Below are 24,935 nucleotides of genomic sequence, written 5' to 3'. Positions count from 1 at the left end.
AGAGAATGAGAGAGACAGAGAGAATGAGAGGAGAGACAGAGAGATAATGAGAGAGACAGAGAGAATGAGAAACAGACAGAGAGAGAATGAGAGAGACAGAGAGAATGAGAGGAGAGACAAAGAGAGAATGAGAGAGAGAGGCAGAGACAGAGACAGATAGAAAAGCAGAAAGTCAGAGAGACAGTGAGAGAGACACACAGAGAATGAGAAAGACACAGAGAGAATGAGAGGAAGAATGAGAGAGACAGAGGAAAAGAGTCATAGAGAGACAGAGACAGTGAGAGAGAGAGAGAGAGACAGAGACAGAAAGACAGACAGAAAGAGACAGAAATACACAGAGAGAGGGAGAGACAGTGAGAATGAGAGTCAGAGGGAGGGAGGGAGGGGGAGAGAGATTTAGGAAGTCAGCTGATACTGGAGGTCCGTCCGTCTCTCCCTTCATCGTAACCCCCCCAACTTAGGTTGGCTGCCCCAATGTCAACATTACTGCCCCCCTTAGCCCCTTCTACAGAAGATTTAATTGTGTTCTCTTGGGAAACCCAATTGTCTAGCTTGGAAACTCAAGTTGGGCCTGTTGTGCATATTCACTGTCAATGACGATGGATGTAGGAGGGGCCCCCTCGCCCTACTCTCGTCTTTCCGATTGCTCTCCAGAGAATTGGTATTGGGCATATCTTCCTACTTCAGTACATTCATGTGGGACCTTCCCTTCTCCAACACAGATTGCCATCCCTTCTGCTTTGAGTAAGAAAACTGAGAATATCAGAGTGTGGTATAGAGTAAGAGGTTGTTGTTCAGAGATTTCTCATTCATGTATGTTTCCATGACTCCATTTAGGGTTTTCTTGGCAAAGATATTGGAGTGGTTGGCCATTTCCTTCTCTGGCTCATTTGACAGATGAGGAAACTGAGAGAAATGAGGTGAAATGACTTGCCCAGGGTCACACAGCTAGGAAGTACCTGAGGTTGGATTTGAACTGACTCTAGGTGCAGCACTCTATCCACTGTGCCACCCCAGACTTGTATTTGAACTCCAGCTCTGCTACGTCTATGAACCTAGGCAAGTCCGTTTCTCTCCCTGGGCCTCAGTTTCTTGTCCTACAAAATGTGGAGGTTAGAATAGATACACCCTGGGCTCCTTTGCCTCCCTGAATCTCAGTTGTAAAATGAGAGGATCTCACTCTGTAGCCTTGAAGGTCCTTTCCAACCCTAACTAGTGCAGACCTTCTCCCAGGAGCCCCCTCAACATCCCATTTTCTTGGCTCCAGTCAGGGCAGCCTCCTTCCCTCCTGGCCTCCTACCACCCCCTGATTATCTGCCGTCCTTCCCATCCTTCAAGGCCCAGTTCAAGTCTCACAGCCTCCAGGGAGCTTGTCCTGACTAGCTCAGGCCAGTATTCTGGCCTCTCTGAACTTGGGACCACGAGGTTTCACAAGGCATTGCTCTCCCATCATTTTGTGCTTGTGAGTCCTCGAGGAAACCAAAACGAGGCGAGAGACCAGGGAGCAGGGAGAGGGCTGCAGAGAAGAAGGGATCTCTGTCGAGCAAAAGGAAAAGGGAAGAAGGGAGAAAATGAGAAGAAAGTGAGAGGAGAGTGATGAACATATACACACGCATGCACACGCACAGACACGTATGAGCGTGGGCCAGAGGTTCTGGCATAACTGGCCCATGCTCTGCACCCTCCTAAGCAGCTCAGTAGAGACAGGAGACGTGGAGGGGAGAAGAGAAAGAGAAACGGGGAGAGACAGAAGGAAGTGTGAGGCTGGGGTGGGTGCTGTACTCTGGGCAGGCAGGGGTGCCTCAGGGGTGCAAGAACTCACCAATGAAGTCAATGGCCTCTGGGAAAAACTGGGAGAGATTCTGGCTCCAGTGGTCCGAAATGGGGATCTGTTTGTAGTGGATGTCGCCGTCCTTTTCGAAGAGATTGGGCAGGTTGGGGGTGACGTTGAGGATGTAGCGGATGCCCAGCTTGGCCAGCATGTCCATGTTGGCTGAGTCCTGAGCACTTCCCAGGTAGAGGTTGGGGAGAATTTGAACAGGTAAGGATGGGGGGTGTCCTGGCGGTGGAGGGCTCCCACCCTCTGACTCCAGGCTGTAGCTCAGGGTGTCCCGGTCTGGGTCTGACTCAGCATCTGAGCAGTCTGAGCTGAGGCACAGGCCTCCCAGGCCCACCACAGGTGCTGGAACAGGCACTAGTGAGTTACTGGCACATGGGGCATCAAGCTTCGTTTTGCAGAGGTGCGGCCACTCGGCTTGGAATTTGCTGAAGCCACCTGCAGTAAGGAGAGAGTGTAAAGAACACGTGAAGAACACGCTTTGGGAATACCTCAATTAAGACCTGGAGGGGGCAGCTGGGTACTTCAGTGGATGGAGATCCAGCCTAGAGCCAGAGGTCCTGGGTTCAAACCTGGCCTCAGACACTTCCTAGTTGTGTGACCCTGGGCAAGTCACTTACCCCTATTGCCTCAGCCTTACTGCTCTTCTGCCTTAGAACCAATACACAGGATTGATTCTAAGAGGAGGTAAAGGTTTAAAAAAAAGACCTGGAGTCCTGGGAAAGCACAGTGGGAGGCTGATGTGCCAGGGCCACAAGGGGTAAGGATGCCCACAATGGTCTGAAGCCCTTCCATGGAAGAGAGAAGCTTCATTCAGCAGTGACCAACAACAGCTGACTTTACTAAGAGAAGGTACCACATTGTACTTAGGGGTTTGGTTTCTCTGAGCTCCAGGTTGGATCGGGGAATCCGGTTAGACTTGGCAAACACAGCCTTCTGCCTCGGCATTCAGACAGCTGTTTTACGAGCTACATGCCATTTTTATGGGAAAAGCCATATTGACCACTTACTAGGTTAAACTGACCACTTCCTTGGATTCAGCAACTTAGGGCTGGGACGGGAAGAGCCTAAACAGCTGGATCTCTGCCTAGCCAAAGCACCCTGCCTCCCCGCCCGGTGGTAGCTACTCCGATTGTAGGCACAGTGCCCGGAAGAATCTAACCAGTCTCTAGAGGGCTGTGGTACAAATTCCACCCGATTAAGAGAAAGCAAACATTAGAAGGACTGAGTGGGGATGGAAGTTTTTGTTCCTCGTGTCCCATCTATGGTTTTTTTGAGCCATCTCTAACCCTGGGCCAAACCACTCCTCGCCCTGAAAGCCTTCCTCGTCTAACCCCGTCTGAGCCTGATCATATCACTTGCTGCCTTTGAGTACTTTCAGGGCCTTGATATGCTGACAGATGCACCAGTGGCAAAAGTTCTGTTCTTAAGACGATGATTATTTATTGAATTTGCCATTTCTGTCCTCATTGTTATTTTGGTTGTCATTTCAGCCATGCTTGACTCTTGGTGACCCCATTTGGGGTTTTCTTGGTAGAGATACAGGATGATTTGCCATTTCCTTCTGCAACTCATTTTACAGAGAAGGAAACTGAGGCAAGTAGAGGTAAGTGACTTGCTCAGGGTCACACATAGCTAGGAAATGTCTGAGGTCACATTTGAACTCAGGGAGATGAGTCTTCCCAACTCCAGGTCCAGTGCTCTAATCCACTGTAGCGCCACATAGCTGCCCTCTGCCCTCAGAGGGACTTTAGATAGGCATTTATTAAGGCTGGCTGAGTGGGTAAAGTGCTGGGCTTGGAGGCAGGAATGCCTGGTTCAGGACCCAGCTCTGATATGTGCTGGCAGAGTGACCTTGAGCAAGTTACTTAACTTTGTACTCAGTGTTCTAAGACTACACGTTACAGAAGAGTGGCTTCTTTGCTTTGCTGACTCTCCTCATCATGGCTTCCCTACATCGATGAAATCATGGGAATAAGATCGAGAGCCAGGAATCACTCCACTGGATTTATATGGCGACAGCCCTGACGGGGACAGCAGCCATCAGTTACACAGAATAAATGATTGGATGGAGAGCAGCTTTAGCTGCATGGTGGCCAAAGTCACACTAGAAAGGAATGGCTGTTTGACTCAACAGACCCTTTTAAGCACCTACTATGTGCTTAAAAACACCCTTTTCGAGGGGATACAACTGGGGGTGTAGACTCTAAATGAACATCCTACTGCAAACACCAATAGCATGGAAATAGGTTCTGATCAAGGACACATGTAATACCTAATGAAATTGCACATCGGCTACAGGAAGGGTGGGGGGAGGGGAGGGAGGGAAATAATATGATTCTTGTAACCAAGGAAGAATGTTCTAAATTGACTGAATAAAATTTAAAAAAACCCCTAACCTTCTGCCTTAGAATCCAAACTATGTATTGGTTTTAAAGTAGGAGAGCAGCAAGACCTGTGCAATGGAGGTAAAGTGACTTGCCCAGGGTCACCCATCTAGGATGTATCTGAGGCTACATTGGAACCCAGGACCTCCCATCTCTAGGCCTGGCTCTCTATCCACTGAGTCACCTACCAGCCCATTGTTATTATTGAAGAACTCAGTTCAGCACTGGGCCCATTTTAGGCACCTCACAATCCCTGTTCTTTCCTTCATAATTCCTTGCCTCCACATGAAGTTGTGTTGAGTGTGCTTTGTATATATTTGGTGTCTGCTTAGCCAGGTATGTGTGGCTTCCCCTAATAAAGTGTTAGCTTCCTGAGGGCAGGAAATCCTTTGTTCTTCTCTTTGCAGCCCCAGCACCCAGTGCACACCAGTGCTTGGGCTACCTCTCAGCCTGGGACTTGATGGTCTCCCTACAGAAACAGGGTGCTCTGGAGAAGGGTGGCTTTGGGGGCAAAATGCAATCCATTCCATTTTGGAGCTGTCTAGGGAAGACAAAAGCAGAGAAGTCCAGTAGGGAGGTGGAAATGTGGTGATGGAGACTAGGAGATTGAGAGTGGGTGTCATCTGCCAAAGAATGATCCTTTGAACCCATGGGACCTGATGATTTCAGCAAGGGAGGGTAAAAGGAGAAGAGGGCCCCAGGCCTGGGGGATCCCGGCACTTAGAGAGTGGAAAGAAAGTGATGGCTCAACAAAGATGAAAGAAAAGGGATGGTCAAGTAGTGAGGAGAAACACATGGAAAGAGGGAAAGGGGGCAGCTGGGTTGCTCAGTGGTCAGAGAGCCATGCCTGGAAATGGGAAGTCACGGGTTCTAATCTGGCCTCAGACACTTCCTGGCTGTGTGACCCTGGGCAAGTCACTTCACCCTGCCTGACTCAGTTTCATTTAACTCCCATTGCCTAGCCCTTCCCACTCTTCTGCCTCGAAAATCTCAGTACTTGGGAATGGTTCTAAGATGAAAGGCAAGGGCTTAAAAAGAGAAAGAGCAAGGGAGAGTATACTGAGGGGTGTGACAGGCAGTGTCTCAGGGAGCTGGTTAGTGCAGTTGCTCCCCAAAGATGTCAGTAAGAGAAACAGAGGACTGAAGATCTTCCTCCAGCAAGGATGGAGAGAAGGTGGAATGGCGTGGCAAATAGTCTTATATGAATGGTGACAAGGGTGCAGAGGCTCAGGGGGAGCCAAGACTGAGTAGGGTGCTCGCCAAGCAGGTGGGATTGTTTTCTTTTAGCTCTAGTGGCTAAGAGAAGCTAGGACAGCTGCTCAGGGATGAGGATTTCTTTTGCTTTGGTTTTCTTTGCTAAGGAGAACATTATTTGGATTGGAAAAGAGAATCCAAATTAGGTAGTTAATATCCAAGACAGAGGGCAGCTGGGTGGTACAATGGATACAGTGCCTCATCTCCCTGAGTTCAAATCCTACCTCAGACACTTCCTAGCTGTGTGATCCTGGGCAAGTCACTTCACCCTGTCTGACTCAGTTTCCTCATATGGAAAATGAGGTGGAGAAAGAAAGAGCAAACCACTTCAGTATCTCTGCCAAGAAAACCCCAAACGGGGTCATAAAGAGTCAGACATTTAGAAAGAGATCTTTGATAGATCCAAGTCACTAGGCCCAGAAAAATCATAACCCAGGACAAGCTAGAGCTAACTGATGAATATGAGAGCTGAGTTGCTATTAGTGAAAGACTATGGAGAGGGGTAGCTGGGTAGCTTGGTGGATTGAAAACCAGGTCTAGAGACAGAAGGTCCTGGGTTCAAATCTGGCCTCAGACATGTCCTAGTTGTGTGACCATGGGCAAGTCATTTAACCCCTATGGCCTAGCCCTTACCACTCTTCTGTCTTGGAACCAATATGCAGTAGTGATTTTAAGTCAGAAAGTAAGGGTTAAAAAAAAGACTATTGAGAACAAGGAAGATGAGACAAGGTTTCAGGACAATTGCTGTCTGGGTTTTCAAGAGAGAACTGACTGCAACTCAACAGAGGCCAGTGAATTTGACTTCAATTCCTGGGGAAAAATTCAGTCTGCATTGTTAAAGGGATGGCTAATGAAGAATAGAAAGGGAGGCAGTGATCCCAGAGAATCAGTTTTTCTTTGTCAAAAATAGATTATGGCAGACCAGCCTCTCTGCCTTCTTCCATAGGACTGATAGACCGCTTGATGGGGGAAAGATTTTTTCAGATGACACTAGGCTGGGAGGAACTTTCAACCTCAGATATCAGTCAGTGTTCCCAAAGATCCTGAAGGGCTCAAAGGTCAGATCAAATCAATAAGAATGAAAGTTCATTGGGTGCCTCCTCCCTGACCATCTTCACAAGTACAAAATTAGAGTACTGGGTCTAAATATCCATTCACTGGAAAAAGGTTTTCACATCCTCTATAGAGCACAGGTGTGTAAGGCTTATTAGTCCCAATTGTAATGAGATTTTAGATTTCATTAAGTACCACAGCTAGGTAGCACACAGAGAGAGCACCAGGCTTTGAGTTGGGAGGATCTGGATTCAAATCTGCTCTGGGACACTTCCTATCTGTGTGACCCTGGATGCGTCACTTAACCCCAATTGCCTAACTCTTGCTGCTCTTCTGCATTAGAACTGATACTCAATATTGATTGAAGGTAAGGGTTGGAAAAAATAATAAAAGAGCCACAGTGGAATAATCAGTCCATGGTCCTCAGCAAACTCTTACCTTCTGTCTTAGAATCAATACTTGTATTGGTTCCAAGGCAGAAGAACAGCTAGAGCTAGAGGCAATGAGAGTTAAGTGACTTAACCAGGGTCACACAGATAGGAAGTGTCCGAGGTCAGCTTTGAACCTAAGACCTCCCATCTGTAGGGCTGGCTTTCTATCACTGAACTATCTAGCTCCCCCTGTTGCCCCCTCAGGCAACACATGTTTAATGTGCTTAGATTCCAAATCCAGTGCTTTCCTGGAACATCCTACACCTAGTGGGCGCTATCATTCCTCCTTTGTTCTCCCTCTAATAGGGCATATTGCAAACCTGGGAATTTCCCCAGGGTTACTGATTACAGGTACGCACAAACCCATAAACACAAACCCAACCTAGTCAACCCTAGTTCCTTGGGCCTGAATGCCAATAATCAAATCAACGGTACACATAAACAGAATGCTTTTCCCAATCCTGAACAGCAATCACTGGCATTCAAAGAGGGGCACAGAGGCTGGCCAAGGTCTGAGTCATCAAAGAGTGATTCCATTCAGTCTAGTAAATTCGTGTTAAGTGTATTTGACCAATTTCTCAGGTTCTGCAAACTGGTTGTGTAGGAGAGGGATCTTTCTTATGTGTGTATCAATCTGTGCCACACCAAACCCAGGCCTGGGTTCAATTCCTTGGTGATCTGGGGATAGTACCTATCTCTCTGGCCTTAGTCTCCTCATTGGTAAAAAATAAGGGGACTAGATGCAATGAACTCTAAGGTACCTTCCAGGCAGCTAGGTGGAGCAGTGGATAGAAAGCCTGGAATCAGTGACCCTGGGCAAGTCACTGTGAAGATTAAATTGTAAACCTTGCCTATTTTTTAGATTTAATCACCAAAAGTGTAAACACCCTACTTACAGTAGTGGGGAGATCTGTCCATTTTTTAAAGATTTAATCACCAAAGGTATAAGCACCCCATTTCACCCATTAAGTGGGAGGTCTGCAACCCACATGTGAAACAGAGGGTGATGAATCAAAATCAACTGACTGCCCCTGGGCAGTCCTAAAAGCAAAAGCATCAACTGTGATTGGTGGATGTAAAAATTAGGGGAAGTGACGCAAAAGAAAGTGCCTTTAAAATGGAGTGACAACTGCCTGAGGGCAGTTCAACTTGGAACTCTCACTTGGAGTGGAACCTCCTGTGAGAGAGTTTTACTGGGAGCTCTACTGGGAGTTTGGCTTGGAGTGGAGGCTGATAAAGAATCTGCTGGGTGGACTGACATGTGATGAGTGAAAATCTGACTCAACTGCTGGGTTTTTTTCTGAAGAGGCCAGCCTCAGGAAGGACCTCTCTCTCCTCTTGAGAGACTTCCCTGGGTCCTTAGCTTTGCCACAGCCGGCTGAAACTAACTCTCCCTGCCCAGTGAGGGCTGAGAGTAAATTACTTAGTGCTTAGGCTAGATATCTTATCCTATCCTATCCTCTCTGATTTCCTACTTCATTCTTCTCTATATTTTGTAAATAAATCTCTTTGGAATCAATTAAATTCCTGGAGACTACTCTTAAATAATCAAGTCCAACCCTTTTCAAAATAACTCTTTTCCCCCCTTACATTTTATTTGGCAGAAAATGTCAGCTGTGACGAAATACCCTCCATCTTTCTACTTTTCTTGACTTTTTCTTGACTTTTGTGACTATCCATAAGTCAGCTTTTAATAGCTTCTTTTGAATCTACACAAATCAGCTATGGAGGTAAGTTCAATTTTTCTCTCTTTCTTTCCCCCCCTAAAAATAAATATAGCACAGCTGCTTTTAGTCTTAGCAGCTGGACCCTGAGGCCTCACCTGGGCTGTTTCTTAATTAGCTGTAAGGGCAAAAACCTGGGTAAAAATAGTACTCCAACTGCTCCAACAGAAAAATCTACTTTATTTTTCCAAATCTCACCATCTCTAGAGTTAAACTTAAGCGAGAAGAAAAACCTGGAGAAATCATTTAGGAAGAGTAGTGTTAAAGTAATGACAACAACAACAAAAAACTGCTCCTCTTTACCTTAAGAGGCTTTTACAGCCCAAATAAGGTAAAAAAAGTTATAAAAACCTTTTTGCCATGTGGCCAACTCAAAAAAGTGACTCAGAAGTTGTTCCCTGGAAGCACAATAAAAACACATGGTTCTGGTGTTTTCCCCCAGAGGGGAAAGTCAGCTGCTTCCCATTGCCTTTCCTATACTTAGCCTACAACAAAAGGAGTTAATCCTCTCCCACCCTCCAACCAAGGAGTTAATCCAATCAAGGTGTGATATTTCTTAAAGGGACCACACCCTTAGCTTTAATTTTCACACCCTGACTTTAACCCCTAACCAGTAGCACAGTCTATTGACAAAAACCAGAGTTACAAGCAATTTTACAAAAAAAAAAATATATATATATATATATATATATATATATATATATATATAAATTTTTTTAAATGGATGCTACTCTACATGAAAGTTTTCTGGCTTTTGAACAATTAGAAACCTTAAAAAATTTCAGAATGCCTACTATTCCTATGTTCTTAGGTAATTTTATTTTTCTATTCCTAAATATTGTGACAAGTAATGCTACCATATGAAAAATTAAAGCTAAAATGCAGGCAGGCACGCAAATTCAATTGGACAATTTCAAATACTTCTTACATGGTCAAATGACAAATACTGATCCCATCCAAAACATGTCTGATTTTTACAAACCTGTTCCTGAACCACTAAGAGAGAAAAATCCTTCCCCCAAAATAGAGATGGAAGACCCCTCTCCTATATCTCAGCTTCATAAATACCTCTCTCATGCTATGCAACTCTTGAATGTCCTTTCTTCCCCTGATCCTTCTCCTGAAATCCCACCTTCTCCTGTTCCTTCTCCCACCCCATGATCAATTCCAGCCCCAAGGAAATCTTGTCCTTCTAACAAAACTGTTCCTCCCCAAGATGACTCACCATTACCTAATTCAAATAAATCCTTTTCCCCTTAAGGGAAGTACTCAAAATAGGACGCAGTGGGATGTGGTGACCCTAAGACACCATATACCTTTTATTCCCCAAGACTTAAATGAATTGACACAAAATGTACCTACATATGAAGCAGATCCCTTTGTGGTAACGAAAAATATGGCTGACATATTTTTTCAGTATGATCTGTCTTACAAAGACATTGAAAATTGACTCCAGGCTTTCCTAATGGAACATGAAAAAAATAAAATAATTTCTCATGTTAATAAAATCTAGGGGTGAGATGCAGCACATTGGCCATTGCAGGATCCCAGATGGGACTATAACAAATCTGAAGATTATTTACAATTATATCGTTGTTTCTAACTGCAATGAGAGCACTTATTCCGAAAACATAGATAAATAGACAGAATTTGAAAAACTTAAGTAAAAAGATGATGGGACACCCTCCAGATTCATGGATAGGCTCATTGAGTTTGGGGGTCAGTACCTAGATTTTTATCTTTCTAAAGAAATTTACATAAGACAAATTAGATGACACTGTCAATAAATCTTACAAAGTGATCAGGGATTATTTTAGAACTCATTGCCCAAGGTGGCCTGAGATGGATCTTAATGAATTGAGAAAAACTGCTGTTTATGTTTCAAAAGGCAACAAAGAAAAAGAGGAAGAGACGAATGATTTAATGGAGATAATTGGGAAAGAATTAAAATATTTAAGAAATAGGATTGATAAACAGGAAAAAGGGCATGATACTCAACCAATGGCATTTTCCCCTTTCCAAAAATCTAACTATCGATCCATTCATTATCTGCCACTTCTGTGAGAAGGGGCACAGATGATAGAGTACAGAAATTTATTCAAGGCAATAAAAATAATATGCAGTTCAACAACTACAGAAATAATAACTATAGAAATGACCATAATAATTATTAAAGAAATCACAACTTTAGGACTGATAGAAATAACTATAATAATGATTATAATGATCGCAATTTTAGGACTGATAAATCTAGGAATAGAAATTGGGAAAATTATAACTCAAACCAACTAACCCCTCAACAGTATAACTTAAGTGGAACTCATCCATGAAATACTCAGGGTGCTACTGCCCCTCCACATGGGGCAGAAGGAGGTACCCCTTAGACTCTATTGTTTTTGTTGATATTAACCCTTTCCAGTTTTGTCTCCCCTCCACATAGTAGCAAAGAAGAAGAAATGGATTTTTGAATACAGTACCTCTGTGACTAAGAAATATATATTTTTAACATTTTTGTTTTTTTTTCTACATGTGCCATACAGTATTTGAATTTTTTATCTTTTTTTTTGCATTTGAAGCATGTCACCACTATTGAGATTTTCTTTTAACTTTTTTTATTTGTGCAATAGCATAAGCGAAGATGTCCATTTGCTTAGCATATAAATGCATACCCAAGAGCTTTAGACTATGGAAACCTGACATTTATTGATAAATGTTATGGGACTATGATTAATGATTGTATCTTATTCTAGGAAATGGGATCAAAAAAGGAGCACAGACTTATCTCTACAGTGCCATAGATGCATGGACTTAACCTGCATAGTGCCAAAAAAAGAGCACACAGGTCAAAAAAGAAACCAATCCAAGTGGGATTGATGGACTTTTTTTTAGGCAATGGGGGTTAAATGACTTGCCCAGGGTCACACAGCTGGGAAGTGTCTGAGCCCAAATTTGAACCCAGGACCTCCTGTTTCTAGGCACTGGCTCTCAATCCACTACCCACCTGACCCCCCCCCCCCCCCTTTTCCCCACATATCAACATTCTGCTTTATTGAACTTGTTTGCATTCCCTGCTCCACTTGCAAAGCTTCTGGGTCCTTCCAAAGAGAGCAGTCACCACTAGGAAAATAGTGATGACCACCAGGGAGAGACTCACCCACAGCAAAGGTTTAAGAGTCTCATTCCAGGAGGATCCTTCTAGATTGATAAACTTCTACATCAATATGAAAGGACTTGAACCTAGTGTGAGACTCGAGGTTACAGCTCTTGGTATATGTTAAAATGCAGGACTCCTTGAACCACACTCCTTGTAAAATACTTTCTATCAAAGTACCTAACAATTGGTTGTTCTGGCTCCCCTATTCCTGAGAAATGATGAAAGATTAGACCAGGGAATGGCACTTCACTTTTATACAAAAATCTAGTCCTTTTTTCTCTCTTATAGTATGGCAACTTCCTGTAGCTCTGGCTTATAATATTACTGCTTTCCCCCCCCTACAGATTTGTGAAACAGAATTTTACTTTAATTAGACCCTAATACAAGGGCCTGTTATGAATTTATTCTTTTTTTATTCAGAAATTTTATATACATAGTTTTGATACTTTGATTCTGATTTTGAATTTTTTATTTCTCCCAAAGTTTAATTTTTCTTCTATTTATTTTTCTTTTTTATGTTTTTGGTTTTCCTTCTGATAATTGACTCATACACCCCATAACTCAACCATGTATTTTGAGTTGATCCAGGTGTTGGTGAACACCCTTTTCAGGGAGGATTGTATTGTATTTTCATAAAAATCCAAGATTTAAAATTTTGTTTGAGAAAAATTTCAGGAAAAGAAGCTTGCTAACTCCTTGAATCCAGAGAATGAACTATTTGGAGAAAGATGCCTGCAGAAACCTACAGAAAATCCAGAATGAACTTTTGAATGCAATTGATTGAACTAAAGGGGGTTGAACATTTATTGTAAATGTAAACTTTTATGCCAAAGGGGACTGCCCCCAATTGGTTTTTTGTTAATGAGCCTAGTAAACATTGGTTTTGCTTTTTCTGTCTCTCTTATCTGTAACTATTGTAGTTTCCTCTTAGGAGGTGCAATATTATATACACCTGTAGTTAGAAAATTTTTAAGGGTACAAAATGATTACATTAAATGATCAATGGGGAGACTAGTCTCCCAATGATCATGGGGGGGATTATGACTATTAAATTTAACTCTCCCCTGATTATAACAATGCAATTAATTAACTCTCTCCTGATTGTGAAGATTAAATTGTAACCCCTGCCTGTTTTTTAGATTTAATCACCAAAAGTGTAAACACCCCATTTCACACATTAAGTGGGAGGTCTGTGACCCACGTGTGAAATAGTGGGTGATGAATCAAAATCAACTGATTGTCCCTGGGTACTCCTAAAAGTAAAAGCATCAACTGTTGTTAGAGCCTAAAGGGGGGAGAAGAGGAGCCCCAAAGGCTCAGACCAGGGGCCGAGGGTCCCTTAGGAAGGAGCAAGAAATAAAAGTCCAGAGAGATAAGAATCTTTTGGGGTCAGAAGGACTGCAGAGCTGATTACTACTGTAGCAAAGTTTATTGAACAGGGAAAGGGTTTATAAAGGAAAAAAACCATAGGAATGAATGAGCAGGGGGCATGAGTACATATGGGGTTCAGCAAGTTCATGGTTAAATGGGTACCAAAACATATTCTGTCTCAAGATTATTTTTCTGGCCATCTGTGCCACTTCCTAAGATCTTTAGTCTACTGGGATAGGGGAGATATTCGCATTCCAATCTTTGTCCTTAGACATCGAATATTATTTCCAAAGTTTGGACCTTTGCCTAATTTCTTAGACCCCAAACTTGCTTAGTCTCTGTCAAACTGTGATTGGTAGATATAAAAATTAGGAGAAGTGACGCAAAAGAAAGTGCCTTTAAAAGGGGCCTGAGGGCAGTTCAACTTGGAACTCTGACTTGGAGTGGAACCTCCTGTGAGAGAGAGAGTTCTACTGGGAGCTCTACTGGGAGTTTGACTTGGAGTGGAGGCTGATAAAGAATCTGCTGGCTGGACTGACATGTGGTGAGTGAAAAGCTGACTCAACTACTGGTTTTTTCTGAAGAGACCAGCTTCAGGAAATACTTCCCTGGGTCCTCAGCTTTGCCACAGCCGGCTGAAACTAACTCTCCCTGCCCAGTGAGGGCTGAGAGTAAATTACTTAGTGCTTAGGCTAGATATCTTACCCTACCCTCTCTCTGATTTCCTACTTCATTCTTCTCTTTATTTTGTAAATAAATCTCTTTGGAATTAACTAAATTCCTGGAGACTACTCTTAAATAATCAAGTCCAGCCCTTTTCAAAATAACCCCCTTTCCACCTTACATCTTTTATTCCAGTTTGCCTCAGTTTCCCCCTCTGTAAAATGAGCTGGAAAAGGAAGTGGCAAATTACTCCAGTATCTTTGTCCAGAAAACTCCAAATGAGGTCACCAAGAGTCAGACACAACTAAGAAGTGACTCAACAAAAAAAGTTTTAGAAAGCTTTGAATGCCAGATTACTGATTTTGGATTTTATATATAAGAAATAGGGAGCCATTCAGGAGTCTGGAGTAGTATCACAGACTGGTGAACTCTGTGCTCAGGCAAATGGCAGGAGTGCCCACAGAGAAGGCTCTGAGTGCCCCCTCTGGCCCATGTGCCATAGGTTTGCCACCATGTGTATAGAGTTATGCCAATTCCTTCTCCAGTTCATCTTTTCAGATTAGGAAACTGAGGCAGATGGGATTAAGTGACTTGCCCAGGGTTGCACAGCTCTTACATGTCTGAGGGCAGATTTGAACTTAGGTCTTCCCGACTCCAGGTTCAGTAAAATTGGCATCACCTTATGTTTTCTACTTCCTCTGATTCTGCTTCCTTGATTGCTTCAGTTCAAGCCAAATATGATTTGATGTTTTCCCCAAATGCGATTCGTATTTTCTCGCCTCAATGTCTTTCCTCCACAATATGCCCTGTGCCTGAAATGTCCTCAACTCCTCCCATTCTCTGTTCAGTTCAAACTTATCCTATAGCCCAACTCAAATACCTGTTTCCGGATGAATTTTTAAGCCCTTACCCTGCTCCCCCCCAACTGCCCCAAATCCTTACCTTCTGTCTTAGAATCAATACAAAATATCAGTTCAAAGGTGAAAGAGTGGAAAGGACTAGTCATTTGGGGTTAAGTCACTTGCCCAGGTTCACACAAGTGTCTGAAGTCACATTTGAACTCAGGACATTCTGTCTTTAGGTCTGGTAATGTCTCCACTGAGCTTCCCCCAAACCCTTACCTTCTATCTTAGAATTGATAAAAGTATTAGTTCTAAGGCAGAAGAGCAGTAAGGCCTGGGCAATGGGTGTTAAATGACTTGCCCAGGGTCACACAACTAAGAAGTATCTGAGGCCAGATTTGAACCCAGATCCTCCTGACTCCAAGTCTTGGTGCTCTCTCCACTGAACTGCCTAGCTGTCCCTATATAGTAAGCATTTAATAAATGTTTACAGGATTGGTTCCCTCCCAGTTAGAAATGACCTCTTAAGCACCCTCCCCGCCATCAAGTCCCACATAGCACCTTATTCTCTTACACATAACAGTACAGTTGAGGTATTTGTATATACAGATATCCTAAGTCTAGACTGTAAGTTCCAGGAGGTCAGAGACCTCATATAATAAGGAGCAAGAAGTTCTTATTAAACATTTGGAGCTTGCCCGTGCCCTGGGCACAGCTCCGCACACAGCACACCCTCACGCGGTGCTTGTTAAATTGAACAGCTCGAACAAGCAAGGGCCATATTGGATTGTAGTGCTCTTTGCTTCCAGTTAAGAGGAGCCTGCATGGGAAGCTCCAGCCATCTGAGTCCCTTGGAGGGAGGGGGTGCTGGGATCGGGCTCTCCAGATTGAAGCCCCTAGTCGATACTGCTCGAACCCCAGTAACCAGTTTACTGTCTGCCTCAGGTTTAGAACAGAAAAGGTCCTAACTGTGTAGTTCATGCTATTCAAAAGCTATTCAAAGCAGGGGGGATCCTTAATGCTCTTCTTTGGGAAATGGGAACATCTTATTTTAGGGAGAAAACAAATTCGATCTTGGGGGGGCACATCACCACCTTGTGGCTCTCTAGAATACTGCTGCCAAAGGCTTTTAAAATATGGCACTCCGTAACTGGGAGTGCATACATGTAGATAGCTGCACATATGTACAATCTCTGTTGTCGTGTGTATATACATATGTCCATAAGTGCCTGTTGTCAAGTATACATGAACACATATTTATAAATCTCTCTCTGTCTCTCTGTCTCTCTGTCTCTCTGTCTCTCTCTCTCTCTCTATATATATATATATTTGTTATTGCTGTTCAGTAGTTTCAGTTGCATTTGACTGTGATTTAACCTCTCCTGGGGGGTTTTCTTGGCAAAGACACTGGAGTAGTTTGCCATTTCCTTCCCTAGTTCATTTCCCAGATGAGGAAACTGAGGCAAATAGGGTTAAGTGACCTATTCAGGGTCATACAGCTAGGAAGTATCCAAGACCAGATTTAAATCCAGGTCTCCTTTAAAAAAAAAACAAACACTTACCTTCCGTCTTAGAATCAATACTGTGTATTGGTTCTAAGGTAGAAGAGTGGTAAGGGCTAGGCAATGGGAGTCAAGGGAGTTACCCAGGGTCACCCAGCTGGGAAGTGTTTGAGGCCAGATTTGAAACTCAGGACCTCCCGTCTCTGGTCCTGGTTGTCAATTCACTGAGACACCCCGTTGCCCCCCAGTTCAGGTCTTCTTAACTCTAGACCCAGCATTCACTGTGCCATCTAGCTGTGTTGTGTATATCTATGTCTATGTCTGTATCTATCTCTATATCCTGTTGTCAAGCAACCTCTGTCTAGGAAGAGGGGACTGAACTTAGTTTCTCAGGATCAGATTTGCAGATCTAGGCTGAATCTGTGATATGCCTGAACTTCATCTTTGTTAAGATCTTAGTTGATGTTCTGGAGTAGCCTAGAACCCAACTTCTTAAGAAAGGCAGACATACCACACAAACTCCTCATTGCTCCCCACCCCCAGAGGATTAGCAGCTATAGCCACTCAGAACAGAGAGAAATCTGAAGGAACGCTAGAGCTCATCTGTCTCAATGGAGAGCCTTACCTTTCTGCACACTCCCTGGAAAGGATCACTCAGGATCTGTGGCATTATTATTCACTTGCTGACTCTCTCCCCTAACCCAGCTGCATACAAAGTTACTGGAGTTTATCTCTACCCCATAGCTCCATCCAGCTGGGTACCCTTGCTAACATTGGTATGTTAGTGACTCAGTGACTGCCTCATGAACCCGATGAAATGATGGAGATGGCATAGTGGATGGGGCACTGCACTTGAGTCAAGAAGTTTTAATAGCTGAGTGAATGAGGGCAAGTCATTTAACCCCTCTGTTCCTCAATGTCTTCAGCTACAAAATGCAGGGGTTGGCCTCAATGAGCTCTAAGGCCTCCTCTAGCTCTGGGGTGTGATTGGTATGCCAGATATACCACACAGAGGAAAACAGAAGATCAGATCATCTGTGGGAACACCCTACTCCTTCCTCAGCCATTGTAGACCAACAAGAATGCACCTTGTATGAGAGTCCACATCTCTGATCAGAAAATTAGGGGACGAGGCCTCCATTTATCCCAGGATTCTTGACTTTATAGAAAGCCTAGAACAGGATTCCTTTAAGTTGCCAGCTTCCCCTTTGCATTTAAACTATAATTTGATTTTTCAGAAATCTGATTTAAGCAAAGGACAGCTGATTTCAATTTCTCGTGGAAAACCTCCCCCTAGGCCATAGCTGGGGGGGCAAGTCTGGGCAGAGTGGGCTGGAGCAGGGTACAGTCCTGAAAAACACAATTAGGGAGATAAGATCTGGCAAGCTGGATAGGGTAGAGGGAGCCTAGGCAAGGTTTGCCAGGGATTTTGCTCTGTGACCCGTAAGGGAGGCAGGGTAGGCAGGCCAGGGCACAGGGTCTATTCTCTTCTTTTCCAAAGGAGGCAACTGAGTCTTGTGCAGTCACTGCCTGATGGAGCTAGGGCTCAAAGCTTTTCCTCAGCATTCCCCGGAAGGTCAGTGCTCCTCGAGGCACCAGCGGCCAGGCCCCCGCCCCAATCCGCCCGGAGCCGCTGCCCTGGTCCAGGCACCTACCTTGTAGATAGTAGGCAGGGTGGCCTTCCTCTTGCAGCTTCTGGAGCAAGGTGGCTAGTACTGATTGGGCCGCCTCCGCTTCTTCCTCCGCGACACATCGGCCTTCATCATATAGTAGGATGGGCAGAGGGGGCAGCGGCCGTGGCTGCTGGGGCTGCCGCTGCTGGTGCAGGGGGCTGGGGAGCAGGGAGCCCACTGACAGATTCCCCTTCCTCAGCCTCCGAAGCAGCAGGGCTGGTAGGGCTACGCTAAGAGCCCCCTGGACGTGACCTGACTCATAGAGTTCCCGGCTCCGGCAGTCCAGGAGGAGAAGCTGAGGCTGCGGGGCAGCCAGCTCTCTGCTCAGCCACAGGGGTGACCTTCCAAGCCCCTCCATGACGAAAGGTGATTCCTGAGCTCCCTCTGATCTTCGCAGAGGGGCCAGGGATGGGTATGTGCATGACCCGGGGGCCAAGGCTGGTTCTCTGTCCCTCCTCTGTCTGTGGCAAGCAACTCAAAGGAGAAGGGAAGGATGAGTGCCAGGGGCCATCCCTACTTTGCTCTCAGCCCCCTCTCTGAACAGCCCGGGGAGTCGCTCAGCAAGCCCGGCTAGGTGGAAGGCAAGTGTAGGAATGTGGGGAGGGAGGGAGGAGAGTGCAGGGTTGGTAGGAAGTGGGAAGAGACGGCAATGGCACTGAAGACAATGTTTTTGTAACTTAAAAAGGGATGAAGAAACGCATCCTCTGTCCAAAAACGGCTGCCTCTGGATCCCAAGGGCGAACGGAAGCCTCCTCCCTTAGGAAGCCTCCCAGCTCTCCTGGCTAGGTCCACACTTCCCTTTCCGACCAACAGAGCAGCTTTGGGAATGGGCTTGGTAGCCCCAGGGCTATTGAAGAAGCGCCACTCCCCCCAGGCTCTGGCCAGAGCCCCAACTCCTTCCACCTGCCACGTCCTTAATCTGCCCCCTCAGCTCCAGGCTCCACCAAGGGGGTGGGGAAGAGGCCGTCACCCAGAATCCCAAACTCAATTCTCCAGTGGTATGAGGGACGTGCCAACGGCCAGGGCCCCTCTACTGGGGTCCAATCTGAGGGCCCTTCCTTTGCAGTCCTTTTCTGGACTTCAAGTTCTCTGTAAGGCAAAGAATAAAAAAATCGTGCGTGCCTGCCTGCCTGCGTCCGTGCGTGCGTGTGTGTGGGGAGCAGTGGAGGGAGGCTAATTCTCAAGGCCAAGGGAGTGGGCCCAGCAGCCCCTGATCCCACAGGAATACTGCAGAGGGGAAATGGGGCCTCAGAGGCCACTGGAGAGGGAAGAGGAGAGACTGTCTTCTCTCAGGGGGAGGGAATGTGACCCTTTGACCACAGGGCCTTAAATAAATTTGATTGGAAAAGTCAGTGTTTTCAGGGGACTGAGGTCTCTCTAGAAGTTTGTTAGACTTCTCTCCCAGAGCCCACAAGAGGACTAAAACTCGTTGGAAACTGAGTCCGGGCTAGTCTGTGGCTTGCTCAAGGGGAAGATGTCCTGAGAATTGGGGAGGGGGCGGTCTGGACCTCTGGGAGGTTAGGAGTTGAGGAAGGGGAAACTGTCCTTCCAGATGTGCTGCAGCTGGAATCGAGGGGAGGGAGAGCCACGCAACAGCCAGAGGCAGAAGGATGTGAGGTGGCTCAGGGGCAGGATTTCCTTCTTCCCCCTAGTCTAGGCGCTGGGGTATTGTTTTTCGAGGTGATGGGGAGTCCAGGGGCCCCAGCGGGCTGCTGGGTTATCCCAAAGCACTGGCAATCTGAGGCGGGATCCGAGGGGAGAGGCGCCAGGTGGCTGGGCTCTCAGAGCTCGGCTGGGCTCTCGGTGGACTGCATGGCTCCTCTTGGAGAGGCCACCCACCGAAGCAGCGTCCTTCAGTAGCCCCCGACGTGGCGACTGAGGTGGGAGGCTGGAGCCAGCAACACTGACCTGGCCCACAGCGGAGACCTGGAGAGTTGGAGAAAACAAGGCAGGAGCTGAGGTCAGCTCCTCCATGAGAAAAGCAGTAGGTGAGACGGGAGGGGGGCGGGGTGGAGCCCAAGGCTCCGGAATTTCCCAGTTGGCTGGGAAAGGGGGATGGGGGAAGATAAAAAGAGGAAGGAGCCTTGGCTTCTGGATGGGCGCAGATACGTGTACAAGTTTGCATGTGCTTGTGTATGTCTCTGAAGTGTGGTGAGGGACACACGCTCACACACACTCCCATGCGGACCCATCTGGATCTGTGTGGATCCATGTGCATCTACATGTTCTTCTTGGCGGGCAGGGGGGACATGGATGTGCTGGCATGTACAGATGTGTGTGTGTGTGTGTGTGTGTGTGTGTGTGTGTGTGTCCACGGGCCTCTGTTTCCTGGCACCCTGCCATTCAACTTCCATCCTGGAAACTATTTCCTTTGGACACTGGGGCAATTTTCAGGGGGGTGGGGGGTGGGGAAGGACAGAGGAAGGGAGTCAACCTGTAGAAAGGGGTGTTGAATTGGAGTGTGAGGAAGGAAGAGGTGGCCAGCCAAAGGCTGAGGCTTCCATGGAGGCAGGGGCTTGGGGAGGCTTCCCCACAAGCAGGTCTGTGGCCCTTCGTCCCCCCCCCCCCCCCCCCCCCGGTTCCCAAGCATAAAAATCTCCTCATCTCAATGACATGAGGATGGATGGCTAAGTTTGTGAGAAACAGACACACACAGACTAAGGCAGAAAGGAAGGAGAGACCGAGAGAGACAGAGGCAGCAGCACAGACCGAGAGAAACCCTGAGGCATCTTTGACTTCCCCAGACACTCCTCCTGCCTTGCTCCCCCGCATGGCTTTCCTCCCACAAGCCAACGCTAATGCCCAGCCAAGGGGCTTTGGGGTCTGCTGCATTAGACAGGACCCGGGCTTGGGGAGTCCAGAACCCAAGGGCCATGGCCAAGCGCACCTCACACCCTGCCTTAGCAGATCAGATGAGGGCACAGAGAGGGGGAGGGACCTGCCCAGGGGCCCTCAGTGATTCTGTGGAAGATGTGAGACCAGAAAGAGCTAGAAGGGTCTCTGGAGATCACCCAGCCCAACCTCTCCTTGCTTCAGAGGGGGAACCTGAGGCCCAGGGATGGGAAAGGCCTGATGCTTCTTCCCCAAGGCCTGACCATGGATGTGTATGAGGAGGGCACCTTACGGATGTTTTAGGGGAGCCCCCCCCACTCTGAATAGAGTGTGTGCGTTAACATTGGAGGGGCCTGCGTTGGGGGTGAAAGACTGTTTGGAAGATGGAGGATGTGAGTGAATAGTAGGGTTGCAAGGTACTCTGTGCATTGTGGGGGTGTGCCGTGGGGGCGTGCGTGCTTGGGCACGGGGCACCTGGGCTCCGAGCATGTGTGGACGTTTGTTGTCGGTGTGGATGTGCTGGGAGATGCGGGGGTATGGGGGGAGCGGTATTGGGTTTGTGTGTTTGAGTGTGACGGTTGGGCTGGGGGGTGTGTTTAGGGGTGTGCGCTGAGGGTGTGCGTTGGGGTGTGTGTGTGAGAGAGAAAGAGTGGCGCATGCATGTGTGTGATGTCGGGGTGTGCAGAGTGCGTACTCTGGGGGGTGTTGGGTTGTGTCGAGGTGTGGGTGTTGGGGTTGAGGCTCCCGCGAGTCGTGGTTATGCAAGCAGCTCCCCTTGCCTCCCGCAGCCCCGCCCGCTGGCCACCGAGCTCCTGGCGCCCCAGACCCGTAGTGCGCGGTGGGGTTTGGGGAGACCCCCAGTGGTTGCCCGCTGCGGAGAGGGACTGGAGTAGGGGGAGGGGAGGGAGGGGCCGCCCGGCGCGCGCTCACCTTGGTGGCTCCGTGCAGAGCCGCGCTCCGCCGCCGCTGCCGCCACCGCCGCCGCCAGGGGGAAGTTTCCTAAGCCGGGGGGTGGGCGCGCTGCTGCCGCTCTCCGCCGCTGGCACCGGGGCCGCTGCTGAGGGGCTCCGGAGCTCCGGGCAGCGGGTGGCCTCGCTCCCAGTCAGACGAGAGAGTGAGCTAGCTAGCAGCCCACAGCCGCCGCCACCACTGCCGCCTCTCCCGGCTCGGCTCGACTCCGGCTCCTCCTCCGCACCTCGGGGAGCAGCGACCCGCACCGCCGCCGCCGCCGCCGCCGCCGCCGCCGCCGTCGCCGCCGCCGCCGCCGCCGCCGCCGCGGGCACACGGGCTGCACTCGGGCACTCGGGCGGGCGGGCGGCCAGCCTCCGGCAGCTCCGGCTCCCTCGCGCCTCTCCCGGCTCTCCGCTGTGACGCTCAGCCGAACTGTCTCCCACTCCTCTCACTGGCTAGCTCCGTTCTGTCCCTCGCTTTCCCCTTGGTCTCCCCCACCCCAGTCTCCCTTTCCCTCTTTCCTGGTCTCTCCTTCCCTTCTCACTCTCTCTTTCTGTCTCTTTCTCTTTTGTCTGTCTCTTCCTTCTAGGACTTCCTCTTCGTCCGGGTACCCTTCTCCCTATCTCTCACTCTTCTCTCTCTGTCTGGATCTCTCTCTCTCTCTCTCTCTCTCCCTCTCTCTCTCTCTCTCTCTCCCCCCTCCCCCTCTCCCTTTCCCTCTCTCTCTCTCTCCCTCTCCCTTTCCCTTTCCCTCCACCCCTGTCTCCTCTCCCTCCCTATCCTCTCCCTCTCCCTCCCTCTCTCTCTTAACGCTCCTCTCTATGCCCCCCTCCCCGCCACTTGCCACTGCCACCGCCCCCTCTCTAGAGGGGGGTGGGGGGACCTGAGCGAACAGTTTGAATCCTGCGGAGGCTTCTAGCTTTCTTCCAGTTATATCCCCCACCCCAACTCCACGTGGGCACTGCATTCAGCACCCGGCCCGAGCCTCAGAGACCTCCCCATTCCAGGCTCTGCTGAGGGGCGGCGGGGTCCCCAATGTGGGGGAGGGCTCCATCCCATCCCCAGCGCCCCAGGCCCAAAGTGTGAGTGTGCGTGTGTGTACAGGCAGGGTTCATTTTCTAGCCCCCCGTGTGGTCACTGAATGGGGGCAATGCGCCATCCCCACTCCCTCCTCCCCAGCCTCCTAGGGCTGGAGGGGTGGAGGAGTCTCGGACAGCCGGCTTGGCCAGGGTTTGAGACTGGCCTGGGGTCGGGGTCCGGCTTGGTTCTGCTACTAGGGCATAGAGTGGAACTGACTGGCCCACCCAGGGCTCACAAGTGACCTTGGGCTCATTAGCCCTGCTCTTACAAGGAAGCCATGCAGCCACTGCCCCCCTCCTAATGCCTTCCATGTGCACAGTCCACTTTGGGCTGAGCTGGGACCCCAGACCAAAGCGGCAAGTCAGCAGAGATAACGCAGAACGAATGCTTTCTGTCAATCAATCGCTCCTTCGACACCCCCTCCCCTGGGGAGCTTCGCGGAGGGCAGGGGGAGGCGAAGCAGCGGCCCAGGAGAAGGGAGGGCCCCCCATTTCCTTGGAGGGAAACTGGAGCCTAGCCCACTAGGAATGAGCAGCCGCGGGATTCGAACCTAGGCCCTCTCCCTCCCCACCAGCATTGTCTGTGCCGCAGCACACTGCTGAGCTGAGAAGATGCTTTCGCATTTGAGCATCAAAGCTGACCCCATATCTGGGGCCTCGCTGTTGCTAGGACAGGATGAGGGAGGGAAGGGGAGAAGGTGGCCAGCCAGCAGGCTTTTTTCTGTGACTAATCCCCCTGAGTCATCATCGTTCAGACATGCTCAAGTGTAGAGAGGCAATTTCCCAGCTACTGTCCCAGGTCCCAAGGGCCTCCTCTGTCATTTTCTACGGGGCTGGGTGAAGAGACACACCGAGCCCCTACGGGGGAGGACTTGCAGGGGCGGGGCGCCTGTCCTGAACGAAATATAGCAGTCTGGGAGTTAGGAAACCTGGGTCTGCTCAGAGTGAGCTCAATGTGTGGCTTTTGGTAAGGAAGTGGATTCCTTGTCTGGGACTCAGTTTCTCCATCTCTAAAAGGGGATCGTGTGTTACTTGGGCCCTGACTGACTACCCTTTCTGGGCCCTGCTGAGAGCATGCCTGTATTCCCTTGTCCCCTCCCCCACCGTGGAGGCTCAGTTCTGCCCCCTCCCCTTTCCTCCGCATCCCTTTGGTGTGCCCTTCTCCCTCCTGCCTGTCAGTTCCAACCTTTCTTTTGCTTCAAGGCCCAGAGTGCAGACCCCACCTCCTCTCCGAGTCTTCCCTGCTTGTCCCAGTGCCAAGGGCACTCTTCCCCCTCTCCAGGCACCCATTGTACACTCTGCCTCGCACTAGGCTCTCAGGAAGGCTCTTCTGGGGAAGCCTTTCTCTCTAACTAGCCTGGGTGCATTCTGAAGGCTTCTCCCTGGTCTCCTCCAGTGCCTGGGAGGCCACAGCCAGAGACTCACTGCAGATGACTAGGGGGAATGGAATTGCCCGGCATCGCATTGGCAGAGATGGGACTCAGAAAGGAGTTGGGTGCCCAGTGCCGCCCCCCCCCCCCCCATCTCCAGCCAGCAACGAGGCTCGCTGGCTAGTGGCTGGTGACTCAGGGCTGAGGAAAGGGGAGGGAGGGGGGAAAGGTAAACTTCCCTGAGCTGCTTTTCATTAAATAATCCAGGCCCTCCCCCACCCCACTGTGCCAGCCCTCCTCCCATCTCTCCAGTCTCCCTGGTAACATGAGGGACCACTGTCACAGAGAACACACTCACACACCAAACAGCACGAAGGCGTCCAGTCCAAGCGCGCCGTGGGATCCTTAAAGGCACCGGCCTGCCCGACTGACTTTCCCTCCTCTTTCCCCTACTCGTTCCCCTAATGGGTTTTTCTTGGAAGGCAGGTCTTGGCCTGGGACGGGCTGGGGTGTTAGAACACGCTACGACACAGCCGGGAGGTGATCGGGACTGCCCGGATGATGCCGGGAGTCGCTCTTTTCTGGGTTTCCAGCTGAGATGACTTTGGGCGCTTCTCATTGGACTGGCCGGCCCTTGGGCTAAGCCGATTCCAGGGGACTACGCCAGACTCTCTGGGGGCCTGGGCCCGAGGCTGAGGGCCCTAAGTAGCTCCGAGTCAGTCCGAATCAACTCTGCGCTTCAGCGCTAGAAGTGGCAGCCTTGGGGGAGGGGACATCAAGTTCACCGGCCTGCCCCTCAGGCTGGCCGGCAG

The 24,935-nt window shown here is 48.7% G+C and overlaps 1 protein-coding gene across 1 annotated transcript in view; it reads right to left on the bottom strand.

Moving 5' to 3' along the window:
* Nucleotides 1-19,720, bottom strand: part of DUSP9 (dual specificity phosphatase 9) — a 31,476-nt gene extending 11,756 nt beyond the window's left edge. The window contains exons 1-2 of the mRNA XM_056809643.1: nt 17,874-19,720; nt 1,823-2,275 (exon numbers count right to left, since the gene is read on the bottom strand). Coding sequence (XP_056665621.1) covers nt 1,823-2,275; nt 17,874-18,249 — 829 coding nt within the window. The 5' untranslated portion in view covers nt 18,250-19,720. The remainder of the gene's footprint in view (nt 1-1,822; nt 2,276-17,873) is intronic.
* Between the last annotated feature and the right edge of the window lie 5,215 nt (nt 19,721-24,935).

Source organism: Monodelphis domestica, chromosome X (assembly GCF_027887165.1).
Source record: "Monodelphis domestica isolate mMonDom1 chromosome X, mMonDom1.pri, whole genome shotgun sequence".
Classification (NCBI taxonomy): Eukaryota; Metazoa; Chordata; class Mammalia; order Didelphimorphia; family Didelphidae; genus Monodelphis; species Monodelphis domestica.
The sequence above is the reverse complement of the archived record's forward strand: the minus strand, read 5'-3'. Positions and strand labels throughout refer to the sequence as shown.